Source organism: Argiope bruennichi, chromosome X1 (assembly GCF_947563725.1).
Source record: "Argiope bruennichi chromosome X1, qqArgBrue1.1, whole genome shotgun sequence".
Lineage (NCBI taxonomy): Eukaryota > Metazoa > Arthropoda > Arachnida > Araneae > Araneidae > Argiope > Argiope bruennichi.
In genome coordinates, this window is record NC_079162.1 from 62,629,171 (window position 1) to 62,651,468 (window position 22,298).

Sequence of the window (22,298 nt, forward strand, 5' to 3'; positions counted from 1 at the left end):
TGTTACTACCGTATACTCCATTAATTATTGTTTCCAATTCTTCGTTGATTCGAATCCTTGTATCATATAACTGGTCGGTTGTAAATTATGTACAAAATAAATTAAATAAATAAAACCCTCTTAATTAGGTATTTACTAAAAAAAACGGCAAAATAAAGTATAAGCTTATTGAAATACAAGATTTTTTGAATTCAGTTCTATAAAATAATTACATTTCTACTTTTAAGTAACATTCCATCTAAAAAAGAAATTTTTTGTATTCTTTTATTTATTTTTCAAAAGGTCTCCGTCAATGCCTAAAATTATGGAAAGATATCGAAAGTCTATGTTCTAACACCAATTTTTTATTAAATAATTTCTGTTAATTACAGAGAAGCATTAAAAGATATTCTTTCAGTTCAGTCTGAAGAACCATGTCGAAATCCTTCAGCACGCAATCATTCATGTAAACGGATCGTAAGATAACGCTACAAAATCTGAATAACATAAGAAGTCGACTCATCTTCAACGAATAACTTTTCATTATAAATACAAAATATGAAAAGCAAATGCAGATAAACGCAAAATGATTTTGTTGTATTGTCATCGAAATTGGGTATCAAACCAAAAGATCTTTTGTAATGAATAGCAAAGAGCAAAATACTATGAAATTGTGCCATTTCAACATGATGTTGAGGATGGCCTTAGTGATTTTACATGCCATCCTCAACATCATGTTGAAATGGCACAATTTCATAGTATTTTGTTCTTTGCTATTCAAAAATATGCTAATAATTTGTATTTACATGAATATATTTAATAAAAAATGATAAAGAAACATCTTCAAGTATCGTTTAAGGTCTAATCGCGATTTGTTTGGAAATATAGCGGTACATATTATGTACCTTCAGAAAGATTTATGATATATACTATTATTTAAAAACGGTAAATGCAAGAGGAAACCCGATGCATTATATTAATTAAAACATTATAATTATTTATTATTGAATGAAAAATTATTGAACGGAGTGCAGAGTATTATTTTTCAATAAAATAAATGATTTAATATATACTGCTTTAGGTTATCTTTCATTTAGAATTCAATTAAAGAATTTATATATCGTTTTAGGCGTTTGGAAATGAAAGACATAAGCAAATGTATAAAAAGAAAGCTTATATTATAGATAATTGCTTTTAGTTTATTAAACAGAAATTGCTTTTTTTCCATAGAGGAACTTGATTTTTGCCAAGGAAATCCTCTTCATTTTTTAAAACAATCTGTAATGGTAAATTCACTTTTTCTGAAATTCTAATGATAGGCAGTGACAGCTCATTTGTCAGATAAAATCAAAGTTAGTTGATTGCTTGTTTTAACTAAACTTTCCTCAGGTTCATCAGCTGAAAAAAAGGTAGAACTAAAATAGTGTCGTATTTTTAAAAAAAATAGAACAGTCATAATATACATTAGTATTCTTATTCAAATTATTTAAATTTTTACAAAAAGTGACACCCGCCTTTTCTTTATCTGAATGCTACAAAACGTCTCTATTGTATAAGGGAGGACATATCGGATCCATAGCTAGACGTTAAACAAAACAAAACCGTAAAAAAAGGCACTCATTTACCTTGAAGAGAATTAACTATTGTAGAATTCATGTTTCCTCACTAAACTGAGTTGATTGGATCGGAAGAGCTTTCTGGGTGTTCTAGAAATTAGCACCCACTTCTTTAGACAATAAGTCTACAAATGATCACATAAGCTGTCCACGCCCTCGTTGCATTTAAAACAACATACAACGACGTAGGCAGATAGGCAAAAAAGCTTGTGGTGCGGGCAAGCCCAAAGGCGTGCACGTGCTAATTAACTACAGCCCTTAGCTTTAACATTTCAACTCTTCATTTTAGGTCTGATTAGTGTTGAAGGTGCTAGAAATTAGGTGGAGAGCATTGTTTTGATGCTCTTTTAAATCATAATTCATATTTACTTAAAACAATCATAAAACTTTTAATTGGAATCAATATAGAGATGTCATGCTAAGTACAGAATCATAACTATTTTGATCTGGTCAAAATATGACCGAAAAGTTTTAGCAGAAAAGCTAGAAAATATTTTGAATGCCGGTTATTTAAACTTGATTCGAATATTTAGTTTCCTCGTGAGCTTGACCGAAACCAGAAATGGCTCGTTTTACAACATTCAAACATGGAAATCAAATCATTCCGTTTAAACTTTGTATTAATACATTGTTTAAACTTAATTAAGTTTATAAAAATAAAAAAAAATCAAGGGGACTAATAGCAATTGACAGTAACATCCGACTACCGTGCTAAAGAGTAAATCGGCCCAAGCAGAGGTCTGATAACAATAATGTATACAAAATAATAATAATAAAAAATTAATGCAAGCCGTGATATTTCACGAATTTTAGGCCCTTATTTTTCGGAATAATAGATTCATAAAAAATAGAAATCACAAATTGTTCATAAGTTTCTGGAAAAATGTCAGCATTCGATTCTTTTACAAACCTAACCGCACTAAATAGTATACCGTACTAAACAGCGTAGGTATAGAAATTCCAATTGCATTTAGTAGTAACATCCGATTCTTCTATGAACCTAGCTGTACTGAACAGTATACGGACCCAACCATAGTTGTAGAAATGTTAAAATACAAAAACGATCTTTGTATTTTAAAGCATGAAGTGTTCCTAATTTTCATACACGTTTTTGCGCAATAATAGATTTGATAAAACAAAAAAATAAGGATCACAACAATTGGTCATAAGTGTCTGGAAAAATTTAAGTCTCAAAACCATAAAGAAAATAAAACATCGAGGTTACAGGGAGGTGCAGAGTGAAATAACAGCTTGACCGTTAAAATTTTCTCACCGTTCCGACTCTTTTAATGCATTTGAAATCGCGTTATTTAACCTTTAACTGGACTTGAAGCTATTTGGCATTAACTAGAGCGCGCTTCCTTTTGGGGCTGTTCACAAATTAAATTACTTCCGAAGGCGATCAAAAGTGTTGTCAAGAAGATAGGATGAGGTCAAAGAGTGAGCGATCATAGAGATTTTTTAAAAGTTGTCTCGAGTCCCGTGATTCAAATGTTTGTATTATTAAGATCAGAGAATTTTATATTATATTATTTCCTTATTATTGAAGAATTTGGTTCACGTTTTAACTATTAGCAAAAATCTGAATTATTTAGAAATTTATTTCAAGGTAAATTTAGCCATATTTTAAAAAAAAATCTAAATGATATTTTGATTTTTCATTTTATTAGACACCTCATATACTTTTATTAAATAAAAGTATGTATATTGGAATAAAAGTATACAAGTTGCTTTTATTAAATAAAAACAACTTGTAATATCGAATTGCTTTTCTTTGCTATACTATAAAATAAGGTACGTGCAAATAGAAATAAGTTTTGCATTTTCAAAACAGCGCATTTATATATGGGGGATGAAACATTTTATTGAACACTATTTGAGGGATGCCAGCTTAAAAATTAATTAAAAATTAGCTTGAAGTTCAGCGGTGAAAGTAAGTTTAGTTTTATAAATTTCCTCTTAAAAGTCGGTTAAATTTACTGTATTTTAATTAAAGTCAATAGAAATATCATAACTAATTTCTCTGAATAAGTTTTCAAGTTAGTTTAGCCAGATTTTTTGATTCAAAGACATATGAACAGCGAAAGCGAAACAATTTTCTGTGCATGTACGATCCCGATTTGATCATACATGTTTTTCTGTCGTTAAACCACATCTTTGCGTAATCTTGCTAGAACAATTTACATTGTTGATTTGACGCGATAAGATGTTATACACTGTGAAGAAAGGAAAGAATCTGCTTGTTTGCAGATAACAGCGTTATCCTTTATACCCTAAAGGGGAGTTAATCTTGATCACGAAAGAGAAAGCTGTTCTCTATAGGCGAGCTTAGAAGCTCGGAAGAAGAGCTTGAATTAGGCCACCGGGACACTGGAGGTCATAAGCCACGATCCTACAAAAGGAGCTCAAATTCAATTTATTTACCAATTACCTAATATGCCTGTGCTACGTTTAAAAATATTTCATCAGTAAATTACTTTAATGTTCCAAAGAAGTATTTTTAATTGTTATTCTTCAATGTTTGTTTTTAATAGATGATGTAAAAGAGTGAACCAGAAAAGTCAACTGCTTTTTTCTCGCAAGAGATTCACAATGCTGTTTGGTTTTTTTTTCACCAACTGCTCATTGTTGCAGCGTTTGTGAACTCTGTTTTTAAAAGTACATTTCCACGACAGACAATGATAGGTTCCTTTTTATTTTTACTGAATTTCGTAATTCCTTTTGAATGTTGTTAATTTAAAAATGAAAGGTTTGGCGCTTCAAATAAAAATTCTAACAATTGCGGCTTATATTTTCCAGACTTGTCACAAAGTAAAATATTATTAAGGCGGTGTGGTGAATTTTTATTTAACTATGAGTCGTATTTAAATATAACATACCTCTTCTTTGTTTACTGTATAGTCAGAAATAAAGCTACGGCCTTCTTATATCTGGTGAATTTTCCTCCTTTTAATTGAGCATTCAACGACAAAAAGGTCTGAATTTTACAGGCTGTAAATTAAGCTGGAAAAGCTCTCATTATCCTTGAAAGAGGACGCATTTCTTTTACATCACACTTTCACCTGCGACTTCCCTACCCACATTATTTGTGTATGCAATTCTAACTCCACTCACCTCTCCTATCCTTAAATATCTTTGAGTCGTCTTCAATGAGGACCTTGGTTGAAGTCGAGGAAGACACACCCTGGCTGATTTGACCTCGTTGTCCTAATTTGTTTCGTATCGTTATAAAAGTAAAATTGACAAAAAAGCAATCTGATGGAAGAGTTACGTCCTTGGGTTATCTCCTGTAGGTTAAGGTTATTAAAATGAAACGCTGCTTTAGATAGGGACACGTTGTCTCAGACAAGCGGACGTAATCACGTCAAGGGTTGAAAGACGGCGTGGTTAAAAGTGATGAAATATTCATTTCTGCACCGTTAAAAGAAAACATTTGAAAACTGTTTTGTTTACATGCTATTCAAAATAAACTTTCCGGTTTTGATTTTAAATTTATAAAGCATTTTGTCTTATCCCAACCGTGGTAAACATCGCGTGATCTGTAATAATTTAGAAAGCTAGGGGTAAAATTTGGATTTCATAATTAATCTGATGCATAAGAGATTTTTAGATTCGCATAGATCATAAAATGGCTAAAAAATTGAGTGCATATATCAGAAATAATAAATAATTTTAAAACGATTAACATTACCTTAATGTAAATGATTTTATTTCTTTATAATACAGCGATTTTATTGTATTAAATCATTGAAAGAAACGATACAAATTATATTACATAAAATTTTTACGTTGTATTTTAAGACATAAAAGAGTTATGTTTAACGCTGTATTCTTAGAGGCATCCAGAATAATAAGTAATAAGTTATGAACAAAATAGCCACGATTACAAATCTTTAAGCCATTACAATAGAATACGTTACGTTTTTATTAACTCGAATAGTCACCTTTTCTTAGAATAAGTGAAGCCTGAAGTATCCTTTCTTTCCTTTTATATCACAATTAAGTATTTGCATATTGCAGGCGCACATCTTTTTCTTTATGATTTGTTACCTCAATAATATTGCAATAGCCAACCAATATAGTATTATTTACTGCAAAACATATGCTGTAATTTAACCCACTTACTAACGTGACTGGACATTCTGGGTGGCATATTATTAGGAAAAGAAAATCACGTGTAATGTTTCTAAAATTATATAGCGCGTTTTCAAGAGCATTTAACTTTGGTACAATTGTATTGCCCTCGAAAATGCCATTGCGTATTGTTTTCCTATTTATCTACCATTGAAGTTTGAGAAGTGTAACAGAAAATCACATACTTTGAACTCTTTTCCCACCTTAGATCTATAAAGTGATTTATGAAACCATTTTGGACGGAAAAATCAGGTCACTTAGGCAACCGATAGCTATCATTTAAGCAACAATGCTCGCTCGCGTATGACGTGATTCAACAACAATATTCCTTCCCTTCTCAACAACTTCTTATTCTACTCTAAAACCCTTTCTATATTATTTTCTTTTTTATTTGCTAAATAGAAGGTAGATTAATATGTCCTTTGCCTTCAAAAACGATCTAGATTGATAGAAAGGATTTAGGTGAAAAAACAAAAACAAGAAATACGAGTGATGTAAGATTGGCTTCCTTTTAGTTTGATTGATAAGAAATGGTTCTTCTCTATTTTATTACGTGATGCAATCGTTACTGAGAGTGCACACAGGGCTGTGACCAATCTTTCAATGTTTCCGTTCAGTGTTCACTATAATAATTCGAGCAACTTTCCGTTTTCTAAAACTCCATAATATTTATTTAAAAGAGTAATAAAGATAGTTTATGAAAGTAGAATCAAAATAATAAAATTAGCTTTAAACTAAACAATTTCTTTGTTATGATTTTTTTTTTTATGATTCGCATCATGCTTAGAGCAGCTTTTAAAAAGAACAATTTACTTTCACTAACGATAAAGTATCATTTATCAACGAAGGTATAAACTAAAACAGATATAAATTCTAAAATGTAGTTAATTAGATGATACATGAAAATAAAACTTTTCACCTAACCTACGAAGGTTTAGTTGTCGAAACGAATTTTCAGTAACTTCTTCAAGAATCATTGACTACTATCATGTTGCTCCGTCAGTTGCTGATATCAGTTTCAAAATTATTTCCACTTGAGATTATGTATTAAAAATTAGGGCTATCGCTTGATGTAAGAGTAATTTGAGGCATTTTCTTCTTCTTTTTTTAACGGTAGCATTCCTTAAACACTGTTTAGAATCGCCATATTCTCATCTGCAGATATGCATGTTTTATTGTAGCGCAGATCCATCTAATTTCATATCACTTTTCAAGTGACAAAGGCAATTCATATATAAATGTTTTTGAATTTGATTTCATCTCTTATTATTGTGTACTTTCTATTAAGTTTCAATCTTCGCTGCAAAATTTCCTCAAAAATAAATGCATTGATACAGCTTGATGAAATAGCTTGATAGTCAACTGATTAGCCATTGCTTCCCGATTAATGTTCATTGCAATTCGGGAGCTCAGTTTAGTTTCATTGTGGTTATTGAACGTTTCCAGGAAAAATTTTCCTTGACTATTAATTCTCTTGCTGATAATTTGAGCAATTCATGTAATTCAGAAAAGAATCTTAGAGTACACTCTTCTTTGTCATTAGTAAATAAGTTGTAAACCTCAATTCACAGTATGCAGTTTGAAACATTTGTCCTCGTACATCCATTCAACCATTCTCTGAAAGATATAATTCAGTCTCGTCTAGACACAATCTGTATTTGTTTTTTATACTCCACACTTTACGCATATCCTTCAAAATTTGTCTATTTCTCTTCTTTCCTTCTTTACATTCATATCTTCTGAGCTGAAAGGAAAAAAAAATATTTTTCTTTGTAAAATGAAGATTCAGGAAAGTATGCAATTATATAATAATAAGAAACATTGATTTTCATTTAAAAAGAGACAACTGTTTTTGAAAACTCTTTTGAATAAAGGGAGGATGAAAGGGCGTATTTTGTAATTTATTGAATAAATATTAGAAACAAAACTTTGTACTAATATCCTTTTAAGAAGCTTTGACTAGCAAGGAAATTAATTATTGTCAATTACAATAATCAGCATAATAAACTTAACGTTGGGATAAAATACAAAAAAATGTTTGAATTTTGAAGACATAAAAGTTGCGATAGACTTTAGTAAATATAAATACAAGCTTGAAACAGAATATGCTAATTTGTATTATTCGCGTGTTTTTAAAACACGGTATTTGAAACAATTTTAGCTTAATATTTGTACAGTCTTTTTAATCTTTCTGTTAACTATGATAGTTATGAAACTATTTTGTATCAGTTATTCATATACTTCAGATTATTTCTTAGCCCTAGATTGTATTTCTTACTTTATAAAAGAAAGATTCATTAATTTTCTAATAAGTTACAAAAATTTTCAAAAGTAAGATTGATCGCTTACTTTCATTTCCAATGATCAGTGGAAAACTTTAAACTAATCTAAGAATAATATAGAAACAAAATATAACTTACCTTTAATGAGAAGTCTTTCGGTCTCCCGAGACGAGTTGATTTTCTTGATGGAAAGGCGGACTTATCTGAAAATCGCATACAAGAGAAAAGCATATTTGCTTTTACCTCATGAAATGCGAGGAGTATCTATAGGATTTCATTCACTCTCTTGTATTGCATTGACTCTCAACTTCATCGGATTTTGTATATGCAAAACAATTCATACAAATTATTCTGGAAATAACAGGCAAAAGATTTTATACATGGAGTGTGATTATTTGATTTATTCCTTTCTAAAGATATATTTGATGTGTTGTTGTCCGATGACATCAAATTTCATACATTTTGAAACAGGGCGTTTAAATTGCACGTATCTTTTTAATTTTGTTTTATCTTTGATTTAAGTCATCCACGAATTTTAAAAAAAAATTCGATTAAGCTTTTCTGCAATCAAAGCCACATTAAAAAAATGAATATTTGAGTCACCGTACGCGATTTCTTTATTTGTTATTACGTTTTTAAAGTTCATTTAGGCAGATGATGGACGTCTTAGGAAATGTAATAGCACTTAATAGTACTATCTAAAAAAGAAATAGCAGAAATGAACAACCCAAAAAGAATCATAGAAAGTAAATGTTGAAAAAGAAAGCATATCGTGAAATATTAGAAAGCCAGGATATTAGAATATTAAAGTGTGAGCGAATTAGAAAGCAAGAATCTTAGTTTAAGAAATAATATAATTTACCATTTGACTGCACCGGATTCCATTGGACCTCAGAAAATTAAAAGAAAAAGGAAGAATTTAAATATTGACCTACTGATAAATTTAGTATCGGTACTATGATTTATAGACTTAAAGAGAAGCTAAAAATGCTTGTTACAATGCTTTTTTTTGCTTTAAATTGATATTGTCTGACTTACTGTCAAGAAGGAGGTCCAATATAACGCAAACCGGGTAAAACTGAATTTTTGAAAAGTTTGAAAACCTTAGACCAATGAGTTAAAACAAAGTTTGAATCCATTATAAAGCGAAATTCTGTTATTATAAGGTTTCTGAGGCTGAGGTTAGTTTGTTTAAGAAATTCACTATTCGTTTGCTATAAATTAATTTGGAATGAAATTGATAATAAAAATATTAATTACTTTATTTACATAAAAGCACAAGTTCTTTCAAACACGCACGATAGATTTAAAATTACCATTTAAATTTAGAAAACATAGTTTTCTTTTTCCTAATGGAAATTTTGTCTTAGAAAAGGAAATTTTAATAAGTTTTGTAGGAAATTATTGTTTCTGAAATAATAAAATAGCACAAATTGACTTAAATTTATCATAATGATATGGGACAAAGTTTAGCAAAATATTACACTATAGAAAGATATCTTTTGGGTGAATTTGAAAGGTAGACAAATAAATAAAGCAGAAATAAAATATAGGTGGTCAAAGAAGATAAAATTATTAATTTCGACCTAAGAATGTTATTGCCAAAATGTATGTTACAAAATTGAAATAACGAATAGGAAATTTAGATTTTGAAGTTTAAATACTTAAAGCTTTATTTAGAGAGGAATCGTATTATTAAACCCTATTATGTTAAAAACAATATTTACACGATCTTCATACGTTATTTATTCGCAAATTAAAATTTCAGCTTTAGACAATATTGAGGTTCTAAGCATTTTATAAATTGCGTATTATATGTAAAGGAAAAAGTTGGTTTCTTGTCAAAGAATTTAGCATCTTTCATTTTTTCTTTCAAGAACAGAAGATTATTTTTGGAAAAAAAGTTAGGCGTTTTCATTTTGATAAAAAAAATTTTGTTTAAGAAAAATTAAAACTGCTATTAATAACTGATTTCCTAATATCTTACCTTTTAAGGATTCAGAGTTGAAGCATCTATTTTATTAAAGCCTTATAAGAAAAAAAAAGGTAAAAAACTAAATTTTGGTTACTTACCTTTCATTTCTAATATCCACATCTGCCTAATACAACTTACAAACGCTTTAATACAGGCGGAAATTTAATTGAACATTGACATATGAATTTAAGTGATTTATAAAGGTACAGTTATTGCCTATACAGACACTTTCAAGACAATTATTCGACACATAAATAATATTCAACAAATCCATATTTAATTTTTGATGAATTTGCCTGGCATCAGTAGTAGAAATCAAATAATTATACCCCATATAAGTCCTTACGGGATCGCCTTGTTTCCAAATAATTTAATTGGAAACAACACAGTGAAATTTCAGTTACTTAAATCAATGAATTTCTTTGAATCAATCTCAATAAGAGCAGCGTACGTATAATATATCTGCCACGGAAATGTGAACATTATATAATTAGGAATTCTCATTAAAATATGTAAGTCTTGTTGTAAAGAATTAAATTAAAGCGATTAGATATATTTGGAGTAGGATTGTTACCATGTGTCCATATCTTGATATTTTCATTTTTCATTTTGCCACCAGTTGTAATTATGGTTTAGGTGCCTGTCAATTACACGTGAAAGAATTACTTATAGTTATGAAAGAATATGTTAGACTTAAAACAGTCTATAGATCGATTTGTTCAAGCTTTTTCCTATTAAGCATCATATATTTTCCCCGGGTGGTAATTGAAATTTCAAACACATCATCCTCGTCTGCAGATGATGGGCCCAAGGCTTGCAGTTGACGCTCACGCATTTTTGACTAATAAAATTTCACTGAAAGAATATTAGTCATTGGGCTCGGCCAGTTTCTGTATCTAGGAGTAATATTGTTACTTATAACCCAAAGATGTTTACCTGAGTGTCACGACATCTTCGCGAAAGGCAAAACCATTGCGCAATCTTAATATATTCATGAAATGCTTCCGGGCGTAGTTATTACATTAATTCTTGCAAGAAATGTTAAATCTATTCCTCCTCCCCGCTTTAAGGCAATCTCGGCATTACAGGAGGAAAATTCCGGTGTCTTAAATCGTCCTCTATTTTTACGGTCTTTATAGAAACAAAACTCTCACAAAATATACCCTTAAAGGGTTATGGCAGGCTGCTTTTATCATCGCAGGGAAGTCCACTTATAATGTGAAAATACTTCCTTCTCTTCAAGGCCATGTGCATTGAGTCCTGACCCTCTTGTTGCAGTAGTTATAACATCTCATCAACCGTTTTCGATTTTTTGTTCTTTTAGAGGTCTTCTTTCTCCGTTTTCCTGCTTAACCTGCAAGTGCGTGTTTGTAGAAAAGCGTTTTCTTGGACTAGTAAGAAGTGACGTCATCGGAGACGCTGTTTTTTTTAAACTTTTATTTTTTCTGTCTTCTAGACCGTTTGAGATTCATTACGGGAAAAAATGCGTGCAATCTCTTTTTTCAAGAGAAAGTGAGGAATTCTTCCGCTACAGCTGGATGGTTGAGAGAATTCGTCACAGTGTGGCTTCCTAACCACTTCAGTGACTTCCACGTGAACAGTTACGGTTTTCGCAACTTTTTATTTCAGCTCTTTTTTTCAAGGACGAGGCCAATGAAGTGTTTTACTCATTGATTTTGTTAGTATTATTACGTACAATAACGAAACTGATTAAACATAAGCCAATCAACAATAAGGAGCGCGTTTTGCTATGAAAAAACTAAAAAACTAAATCAAAATTCGGTGAAAAAAAGTTAAAAAAAATTGTATAAATGAAATTCCACATTTCCTGCTTGTGAATGTGTTGGTAAAACTGTTTGGTCTCTCTCTCTCACTCTTTCTTTTTTTATCTCATGATCAAGGACAAGATTGTTTCATGTTTTATAAACTTGAGCTGACTAAACTATCATTTGATGCAGTAATCGCTTAAAAAAAATTAAATCGACGATGTCTTATGGTTGCACTTTGGTTGGGTAATGATGAAACAGTAGGAAGTTCTTTCTTAAGAGCTCTCATCAATCATTTACATCTTCTTAAAAAATCCAAACAATTCAAGGTTGAGGATACGTTTCAAAATATATGGTAATGGGAAGAAAATGTGACGATTAATATAAAAAGCATGTGTCGACCGGTATTTATTCAGGTGTAATAAATGATTTTCTAATGAATAAAACGAGTGAATTGAAATGAAATACATGAAAACAAATAAGGATAAAAAAAATATCAGATTTTTTTAAGATGTTTATTTGAAATAAGAAAGACTGCTTAATTTATTTTTCTAATAAATTTTTTAATGCAATTTCTTCATTTACAAACAAACAGAATTTATAATTTTCGCATTTCCTTTGTATAATTTTGAAAAATGATTCCATTAACCTGTATGAATTTATTACTGATATTAATCATGCTCGTGAATACAAAAACAAATCTCCTAGCTTATTATTATAAGCAGTACAGATTTAGTTTACTTATAGGTAATTGATTAATAGCTCCCGAACGAAATTTTATAACTGCATTTTACGTTAAGATATATGATTAAATCTTTGACGTATGTAAAAGAATAATATTCCCTTTTTCAAATAATTAGATATGTTTCAAAGACAAATGAACAGGGAGTAAGTATTCAACTTAACGACAGTTCAAGTTGATCGAGAAGGAAAAGCTATTATGTATCATTAAATAGTCTTGAATATATTCGTAATTCATTTAAATATTGACATATTTGAATAAGACATTTAAAAAAAATTAATCGATATTTTGGACAATGAAACTCTATATACAAAACCCTAGCTGTTTAATTTCATGGAATATTTTCTATGGCTCTTAAACGCGCAGGAAAAGCCTTACGTCATTCGCCGGTGATGCAGTCTGTCGCAGTTTTCAATATACATCTGATTCAACTTATGCTGATATTAATTTTAATTCAAAGCTCAATTGATAACAAATTTGCTCCGAATCAAACACTAAAATATCAGTAGAATAGAATACAATAACTCAAAATGTAATAAACTACTTTAATTAAAGAATGTTTGATTGTAAGACAATGAAGGCCAATTTAGCTCTTGGGTTCAAATGTAATTTTTATCAGCGTCAATTTAGATTCACAATTCCAACAGTAAATTATATTTAGACGGCTTAGATTCTAATAAGATTTATCAAATTCTACAGTTAAAAGTTTCATTTTTATTTATCTGGAGTGTAAACACAAAGAGTATTATTACTAATAATATAAACACAAATACTTTTTAATCTTCCCTATATACATTTAAAGACAACCAGTACTATCCATCATTTCACTAAATATCGGTTAATTTCACAAAAGCTCAAATTTTTGTTAATCATACTATTAGGATGTCAACAAAAGTAAGAATTCTAAGTGAATCCATCTTTTTTTTTTTTTTTTTAAGAAAACGAAAGCTTCTCAGTGTAACAAAAGTAAACAAAATCTAGTCTCCTCTAAATAGAAAAAGCGTCACATGTCAGTGAAATTGAGCCAAGGAGCGAGTCTGCTTATTGAAACGTGAATATCACGGTCAGTAGTAAAAGAGTTCTGCTTCCTTTAACAAAAACATATCAAGGTTAGCAATGGTGTGTTATTAAGTGGAATTCCCTGAAGAAATAACTCACAGACTGTAACAAAGAAATCACTCGATTTCTGCAAAATATTAAGTTGCACCGTTAAGTAATTAGCGGAAAGCCCAATTAGAAGGTGAAGTTTCAGTTGACTTGACGAAGTTGTTCATCCATGACGAAACGAAGCGTCTCAATAACCATTGTTGATTGAATAAAGAAGCCCAAATTGAATCAAGAATCACTTCATTCAATTAAAATATCGAAATAAAGTTAAATAAAAGTCCAGAAGGGTAATTAGATTTTGTCTCGGAAGTTGCACAAGTTGACAGACTCATGACATACTTTATTGTGCGTGAAATTTTGTTTCAGTTTGAAATTTCTTTATGTATTTGATAGACAGATGGACTTAAATGAAGATTTGAGCAATATTCATTTAATATTTAACAGTTTGATAAAAAATAATTAGAATTTGCTTTTCAAGTAGCATAAAATTTAAATTTATGAGGCGATATATGTATCATTCATTAGTTGCAAACGTTCTGTTATTTTGTTGAGAAAGGAAAAATCTTAATAAAATAGCATAAAAATTTTATTATTTTCAGGAAGAAGCATGTACTTGTAGGATAGATACGGAACACAAATTATTTATAACGGAAAAACATTCATTACTTAATGCAAAAAGTAATATTTGTAAGCTTTTATGGAGTATTCGATATTGTAATTTAACTTTCTATTACACTATTCTTTCTATTATTCTATTACACTGTTTAAACGTAATACATCGGTATCTTAATCACTGTTTAGTAAGGCAATTGTAATATTTGAATTTAAAAATTGTTTAAGAAAATCCGGTGAATACGAAGGAGTATTTAATTAAATGTCGCACTTTATTTCCCATGAATTATAAAGAATTTAATTTTCTGTCATGATTTTAATTTTTGGGCTCATACAAGATAAAATTTTACATCATAAAGGGTTTCGCACTAGTACATAGAAATGATAATGTTTGTACAATATATAATATTTGAGTAATTTTATTTCACTAATAGTTTTATTCTGTTATATCCTTACAACTTACGTACTAAAATGTTTTTTCGAAATTTCCAATTATCTAAGCAATCAATTGCATTTTTGAAAATCGAAAACAAAATAATGACTACATGCAGTTGGATATAAAATTATAATTCCGTGAATTAATTAGTTTGGCTAAAATGATATTTTTCTTAGAATGTGACGAACTTGCGTCCTTCGTTTCTATAATTATTATTTTAAGTCTTGAAATTTCCTCGTTTGAGGAAAACTTTTTTAGAGGCACAATAGAATAAATAAATTCAATATACCCATTATATTTCTAAAAATAATGTTTCAAAAGGTTAATTAAAATAATAAACTAAGACATAGTCAAAAAAAGCAATTTGTTTATAATTCGATGGCTATTAGCAGTAGTTCTAACATCTGGCAAATTACTCAATTTCTGAAAGTTTACGCCAAGAAAAAAAATTTCGTTTCTTCTCTATTTTCAAATCGCAATTCTATGAAATACTGAATAAGAAATAATTAGCATAGAATTGAAAAATTTTCCTCTTTGCATGTTTCACCTTTTATTCTTAATTTAAAGTTTCAAATTATGAATATATTCGTAGTTTTTACATTACTCAATGAATGAATTATTTTACTTTTAAAATGTCTTTAAGAATACAATTAAGTGCAATTTTTCCTTTATTATTCTTATTAATAAAAACATCTAAAGAAAAAAACATAATTTCCCTTTATTTTGTATGAAATATAAGTTTTGTATGTTCCTAATGGGAAATTGCGAATAAAATACATAAAAAAATTTAATAGGTCTTACCTTGCACCCTTCGCACGTGAAAGCTCCGAAGTGGTAACCCGCGGCAGGTTCCCCGCATACTTTGCACAACTGGTTCATCTGAAAAAATAAGAACTTGTGAATTCATATCGATAACAGTAAAATCAAAATAACATTATGTTTAATTACAGAAGGTTACTTAATGTCTTTAATCAATCACAGCAATGTGCTTTTTTAGTTTCAATCAGAAAGGACGGACCTTTAAAAGCGAGCCAATTCTCAACTTCTGTCGGAGTTGTAATGATTTTTTTACACACTCGTGAGTAATAAAGCGATTTCAGTTTTTTAAAAAATGCACAAAAGCAATAAATAAAAAATTCGGGTCTTTACATTTTTCAAATTTTCTATTCGAAGTGGAAGACTGTAGTAATTTTTTCTGTTTGAATCATTAAAATTTTTAGGTATTTAATACTTTGGAAAAAGGAGATATAAAGGTTTAAATGGATCAATAAAGATTGCCATATTCTAAATAAAAATGTTTTTCTTAAATTTTTTCTGAAACTAAATTTAAATTTTGATCTCCAGTTGGATTTAAAACTAAGTTTCGGGCAACATTAATTAAAAAAATGGGAACTTTCCGCTCACATACACATTATATATAAAATTCTCTGAATATATGGATGGAAATTCCAATTTAGCTTAAAAAATTAAAGAATACAGAATTAAAGCCCGAGAATATACCTTCATGAGATAAAATATATTTTTTTTTACTAGTACTACAAAATCTAAACACATTACACGTACTTTCACGTTACAAATCTAAACAAAAAGCTCTTTATGTTTATTTGAAAGATTTTTGCATTGCGCATCAAAACATATTTTGATGTTGTCAATATTTCTTTAAAATATTCAAATATGTACCTTAACTGGCAGGATAAAAAAGTTTCAAAAATTTAGATCTAAATTTTGATTGACATGTAAAACTATACTGAAATTGACATGTAAATATACTGAAATTGAACATGTAAATATACTGAAATTGACATGTAAATATTTCGTTGAAAGAAGAAATGCAGTTGTTATAAATAATGCATTACGTGTAATAAATATAACATGAATTTCATATAATTATTCCAATTATTGTTTGATTACTTTTTTCCACAATATAATTACGCATCGAAAAACGTACATAAAACTTTTCTGAATTAATTCTTGTAACCTTGAATGAAAAAAAAATTAATTCTACTCAATAAAAGGACATATGATCCTGAATATACCATTGTAAGATTATTTTGACCATAGAAATTAATCTGATTAACTGTAATGCTAAAGTTAATTTATTGCAACAAAATTGAGCCCTTAAGTAGAAAACAATTCACCGTTAAATCCGCAACTATATAAAATTTGCCTCCATACAGTTTTAAAGCAACTAAACATTTAAAGAAGTTGTTATCAGATTTATTTCCGTATAATAACACATCTGCCTTCTACCCGAAACAAATCCCTAGGCGAAAATCGATTTTCTTTATTGTTTATTAAGAAGATTATTCTTATAGGCTTCATAAAGGACAACGCGATGATGTCGTTCGTCTCTGCTTTATCCTTTTTTTTACACGAGCGTCATTTGATCTACGCCTTGAAAATTACTTTACAAAAATTAATGATGAACAAATGCGGGAATCCGTTTGAATCACTGCGTAAAGCAATCAGTGTCAAGGTTTGTTGTGGTCGTCGTGTCGTGAAAACTGTTTGTGAGCCTAAATAAACAACAGCTGCCCCCAGGAATAAAAACTCATTTCGAATATTAATGTGTATTTCCGCTTTCGTCTCTGAAGGAATAAACACGCAAGTATAAGTAGAAAAAAATGCTCTGAAATAAGGTAGAAAACTGGAAAGATGCCATTAAGGAAAAGTAATGGATGGCTGATAAAAATCGTTCTTTTCAACATTAAAAACGCTTTAATCCAAATGTTAAAGCGATTCTATCGTGGGAAAAAAATACTTTCGTTGCTGGTATTATGAAAGTTGAACACACTGCATGTTGAAAGATAAAAACATATAATTCTAGTTTAGGTTAAACAAGCCTTTTTTTATTTGTTGAATGATATGTTAAATGGCTGGCAGCTGTTTAGTTTGTTGTAATAGAATTGTGATAAAAAGAAAAGTAGGACATTAAAGATAGTTTCATATCTATTTAATTTCGGGTTTTAAATAGGTAGTTTCTGTAGACAGAAATTCGAGCTAAGAGATCCGATATAATATTAAAAAATGGCGAATCATTTTTGGCAAATGTTTTCTGAATTTTCTTTTCTTTTTTTTACGAAAAAGGTTTTTACAGCAATTGATTAAGAAAAAACTTGTAGTTTGCTCTATTAAGACAAAAAATAAAATATGTTTTTCAACTTATATTTTCCTTCCTTATTTTTAGAGGGGAAGATATATATAATCAATCCTTAATACATGGTTTAATGTAATTCACAATATAATTAACATAATTCACCAACCGTAACGCTCATCTATTTGACATTTCATTACATTAATCTCACCATTTATCAATAATTGTTGCAAGTGGGCCTCGAAATTTTGATTCCCTTTCAGATAACTAAAATGTAAGCCCAAACAATACCTTTCTCCATACTGCCACACCACACCAACACAAAAATAGCTTATCACACTCGAATATCAGGTATAGAATTTCTAGTATGTAAATGGGAGATCTTTTGTAGATTCAAGACTGTATATTTACTCAATTATAAAACAGATCATCACTTTAATATTAATATTTTAGTTGATTATATAAGCTATAAATTTTCCTCCTGTTTTATAACATTGAATGAGGGTCAATCGCTATTAAAACTCATATTTTTAAACAGCTGCTTTAAATCACTGTATTTAAAGTTTAATGTATTAAAGAATTGATTTTCATACATGATTTTTATTTGCTTGAATGTATTAAAAACGAAATTATTGTTCTGTCTGAAATTTGTTTTAAAGAACGAATTTCGAAGAAATTTCAAGATAAAATTACCAATTTAAATGAACGAGAAAAAAAAAACTTTACGAACACAGCAAAGCAGGAATATCAATAAAAAGAAAAGTTTAATTCTGAGTCTTACTTATAATTATGCAACTTTAAATAAAAAAGGAAGTCAATCCTATCGAAAATCAAGACGCAAATACTGCAAAAGAATATAATATGTTTTCTGTCAATGGATATAATTTTTTGAAGATTGAACTGAAGATGCGAAAGATAATTTCATAAAAACCTTTTGCCACCTTCATTTATACCATTTATTAAAAAAATTCAATTTGATAACAAAATTCGCCATCCCTACTTTACTCCGGGAATTTGTATTCTAACTTAGATCGTAGCAATAAACTTTCTCTTTATTTCTATAAACAATAATAATAGAATTGCCCCAAATGGTGAAGTTATAAAAAAAATAACTAATTTCCTAACCTAGTTTCAACTTTTTCATAAATCGCGGGTATCCAACACATGAGACTAGTTTTTTCTTCTCATATGCACTAATTATTAAAATAAAAAACGTTAGAAAATCTATCATCTTAATGTAATCTGATATTTCAGAAAAGTTCACAGTATGGTTAAGATTTCAAAAATCTATGCCAGAAATAAAAAGTTATTTATAAATTTTCTCCTCAAATCCAGCCTTTTTCTTCATAAAGATTAGAATATTCACCATCCAACGATTTTTGTGTCCACTTTTTATATGTCTGTAATGGCCCAATAAAAACGAAATTTCTTGGAAATAATGTTCATTGGAAACGATCATATGAAAAAGGTATCTATGGCAAGAACAATGGTAGAAGGAAAACTCTACTCTGCTTGTTTTATTGGCATATTATCTACATAGATCAGTGTCGGAAATATAGCCTATTTATTCTATCGTTTCCATGGATGAGTACTTTTTTTGATACGGTACTGAATAAGCATACTGTTTCTGGCGTCTAAAAGTAGATTAAGTTGCGTCACCTATTTACATGTCTCAATTAACGTTACTTCGTTATTTCAGTCTGTTAGGAATAATTTGTCACACATCAATTCTTTTTACATTAGATAAAATCTATTAAGGGAATTTACTGTTAAAATATTTTTTAAGGAAACCTCGAAGGATATTTAAAATATCGAAGAGATCTAGCCTGAAATTCGAAGCTTCCCTCAAAGCTCTATTATAAACAATTTATTAATTTAATATCCCAAGTTTAATATACAACAAAGAGTAGAACTTGAAGGTTTTAAAACTTCAGTCAAATAAACGATTTTAAAATTTCATCTTAGTTTGATGATTTAATACCAATTATTCATAAATTTTTAAATACTTTTGAAACTTTTCAAGTTTTAATCTGTTGATCTATATGTAAATAATATGATATATGGTGGGGCTACATAGATAAATTCAAGCTAGTTTATAAGAATAAATAAAATAAAAATAATTCTATATATTATAACAATTAAAATTTTAGAAAGTACACGCAGATCCAAAAACTAACATCAAAGCTGTAATTCGTTGAATTTTCTGAAGACGAATGTTCATTCAGTTTATTCAAAGAGGACGCGTTTTAAGAAAACGTAAATCATTATAATTTCTATTCTGTAATAAATGACATGCTTTATTACAATTATTTTTGATGTCTAGAATATTGTATTTCCTTTCATCATTAGTTAGAAATAATGTTATAGTAATGGATAAAATTAGCGACTTTAAATTGTATGAGACCTTTTAATTTGAAGCGACTGAATATGCTAGTGTAAAGGATCTTTATAATTCTGATTCATGATTAGATAGGAATTAAGTACGTACTATAATCTCCTATTTCCACACCACCCTAAAGGGACGATTCGCAAATCACAACTGTTTCAAATCTCATAATAGACTTTAATAGTATATTTTATTATATGAGTATCGCCGATTCACGGAATCTAGCATTTTAAAGAATTGCTTAGTGGTCTTATTACTACTGTACGAGTCCGCTGGACGTAAAAACTAAAGCTCACGATTAAAAAAAGAAAGCGTTGTTAGTTACTGCAAATTATAAAATATTAGAATAATGAATATTAGAATAATGTTATTCATGGTATGATTTTTTTAATAAATTTTGACTGTTTCTTGTAATAAAATTGTAGAGAACGATAATAACTTTTCATACATTTAATCTGCAATAGGATTTTAGTAAACAAGTTGAAAATGAGCTGTAAGTGAAAAATATAGTTTACAAAATGTCAGTTACTTTTGCATTTTCTCATTTGAATTTCCTACCATAAGAGTTTTGTTTGCAAGGTAATACTAATTCTTAAGATAATATATTTATAGTAACTCTTTAATTAATCTGAGACAGATTTTTTTTTAAAAATTTGCCTTACGGAGTTCAAGCTTGATGTAAATTTCTCATCAACTGTTTTATCCAACTTAATTTCTAGTACAACATGAAAGCCCACAATACCTACTTGACGAACTTGTAAAATATTAGGTGAAAATAATTTTATTAAAAGTTATTAACAATTTTTGAAAAAATTGTGCCTAATTTGATATATGAAAACCAAGGCAAATGCATTCCTCGTAGCGATTGAAAGAAAGTTCGCAAAGTTTAAAAATTCATAAGAATAATGTAAAAACTACAGATTCGCAACTTAGACCTTAACTTCACCGCATTTAATATGCATTAATCCACAAATCCTTGTAATAACGCTTGATATTCTTTTCTGAATTATTTTATTAATTTCTTCTTCGCTAGATCAGAAAATGGGTCAAATTTTAATTACTGAATGTGCTGTAATCTGTAGCACTTCCGTGGTGTGGTCTGAATATATCTGCCATCATAAACTGCCGCCTTTTTGATAGTCGAGTCGTGTAGAGCGTTATTGTTGAACATGAATCAGCAGAAAAGTTAAAATGGTTGTTGAGTTTGTGTCTCATTGTCTTTTTTGGGGTCGTGTGTGCTTTGATGGAGATGGTACGCTTTGTCATCCTTATAGCCTTTTTTGATTCCTTCTAGGACTCATGAAATTTTTGGTTCGATACCCAAATCGAAAATAGAGCAATCAGCATCGATAAATGCATCATCATGTTCTGTTCCAGGAGTTTTGTTTTAAATCTCAATCAAAACTAAAGGCAATCAACAGCTATAGCTGCGTTATCATGTTTTGTAATTGTAATAAATGACCATGAACAACAGAACCATTCCATTTTTTAAATGGATCAGAAAATATTTTAAGTGTTTAGAGATGATTAAGCTCTCTTTTCAGCGCTAGTTTTGTTTGTTGGCTAAGTCTAAAATTTTGATTTGTCTTTTCATAACTGAGATAGAGATATGAAACAAGGTTTTCGTAGCTTTAAATCTGTCGTCAAATCAGACTTCAGGCTAAAGTTTAATATATTTTAGATACACATTGCGGATTGCAAGGATTGAACCTAAATTTGTGGTCACGAAACAAATATCGCCAAGGGCCGATAAAATCCCAGATTGTTTACACACTTTATTCATTTTAATATGAACAAATAAACCTCAAATATATCCGACATTTGTGCTAAAGTTTTAGATATGTTGTATTACCTCGTATGCAATTTTCAAACTTACCATAACATTAGTTAATGATGGATAAAGTTATAATTAAATTAAAATTTTAATTAAATTTATTTAATTAGTTATACACTGATATTGTTTTTTAATAAGGTAAAATTTTAAAATATGTTACTAACTATATTTTAATGGTTTAATCTTAAAATAAAAACTACAATACTATAAAGACAAAAGCTTGCTTCCAATAAAGGCCACATATCTATAAAACCGTTTATAAGCAAATTTGTTTCGATTTCAAATGTTCAATGTTCAAAGCTAAAACCGACATCATTTATTGGAAATTCTTATGT

The 22,298-nt window shown here is 29.2% G+C and overlaps 1 protein-coding gene across 1 annotated transcript in view; it reads right to left on the bottom strand.

Annotated features, from left to right (window-relative positions):
- The window catches only part of LOC129958633 (vitamin D3 receptor-like), a 43,438-nt gene that overhangs the window by 14,805 nt on the left and 6,335 nt on the right, over window positions 1–22,298 (bottom strand). The window contains exon 2 of the mRNA XM_056071233.1: window positions 15,451–15,528. Within this exon, the coding sequence (XP_055927208.1) occupies window positions 15,451–15,528 (78 nt within the window). The remainder of the gene's footprint in view (window positions 1–15,450; window positions 15,529–22,298) is intronic.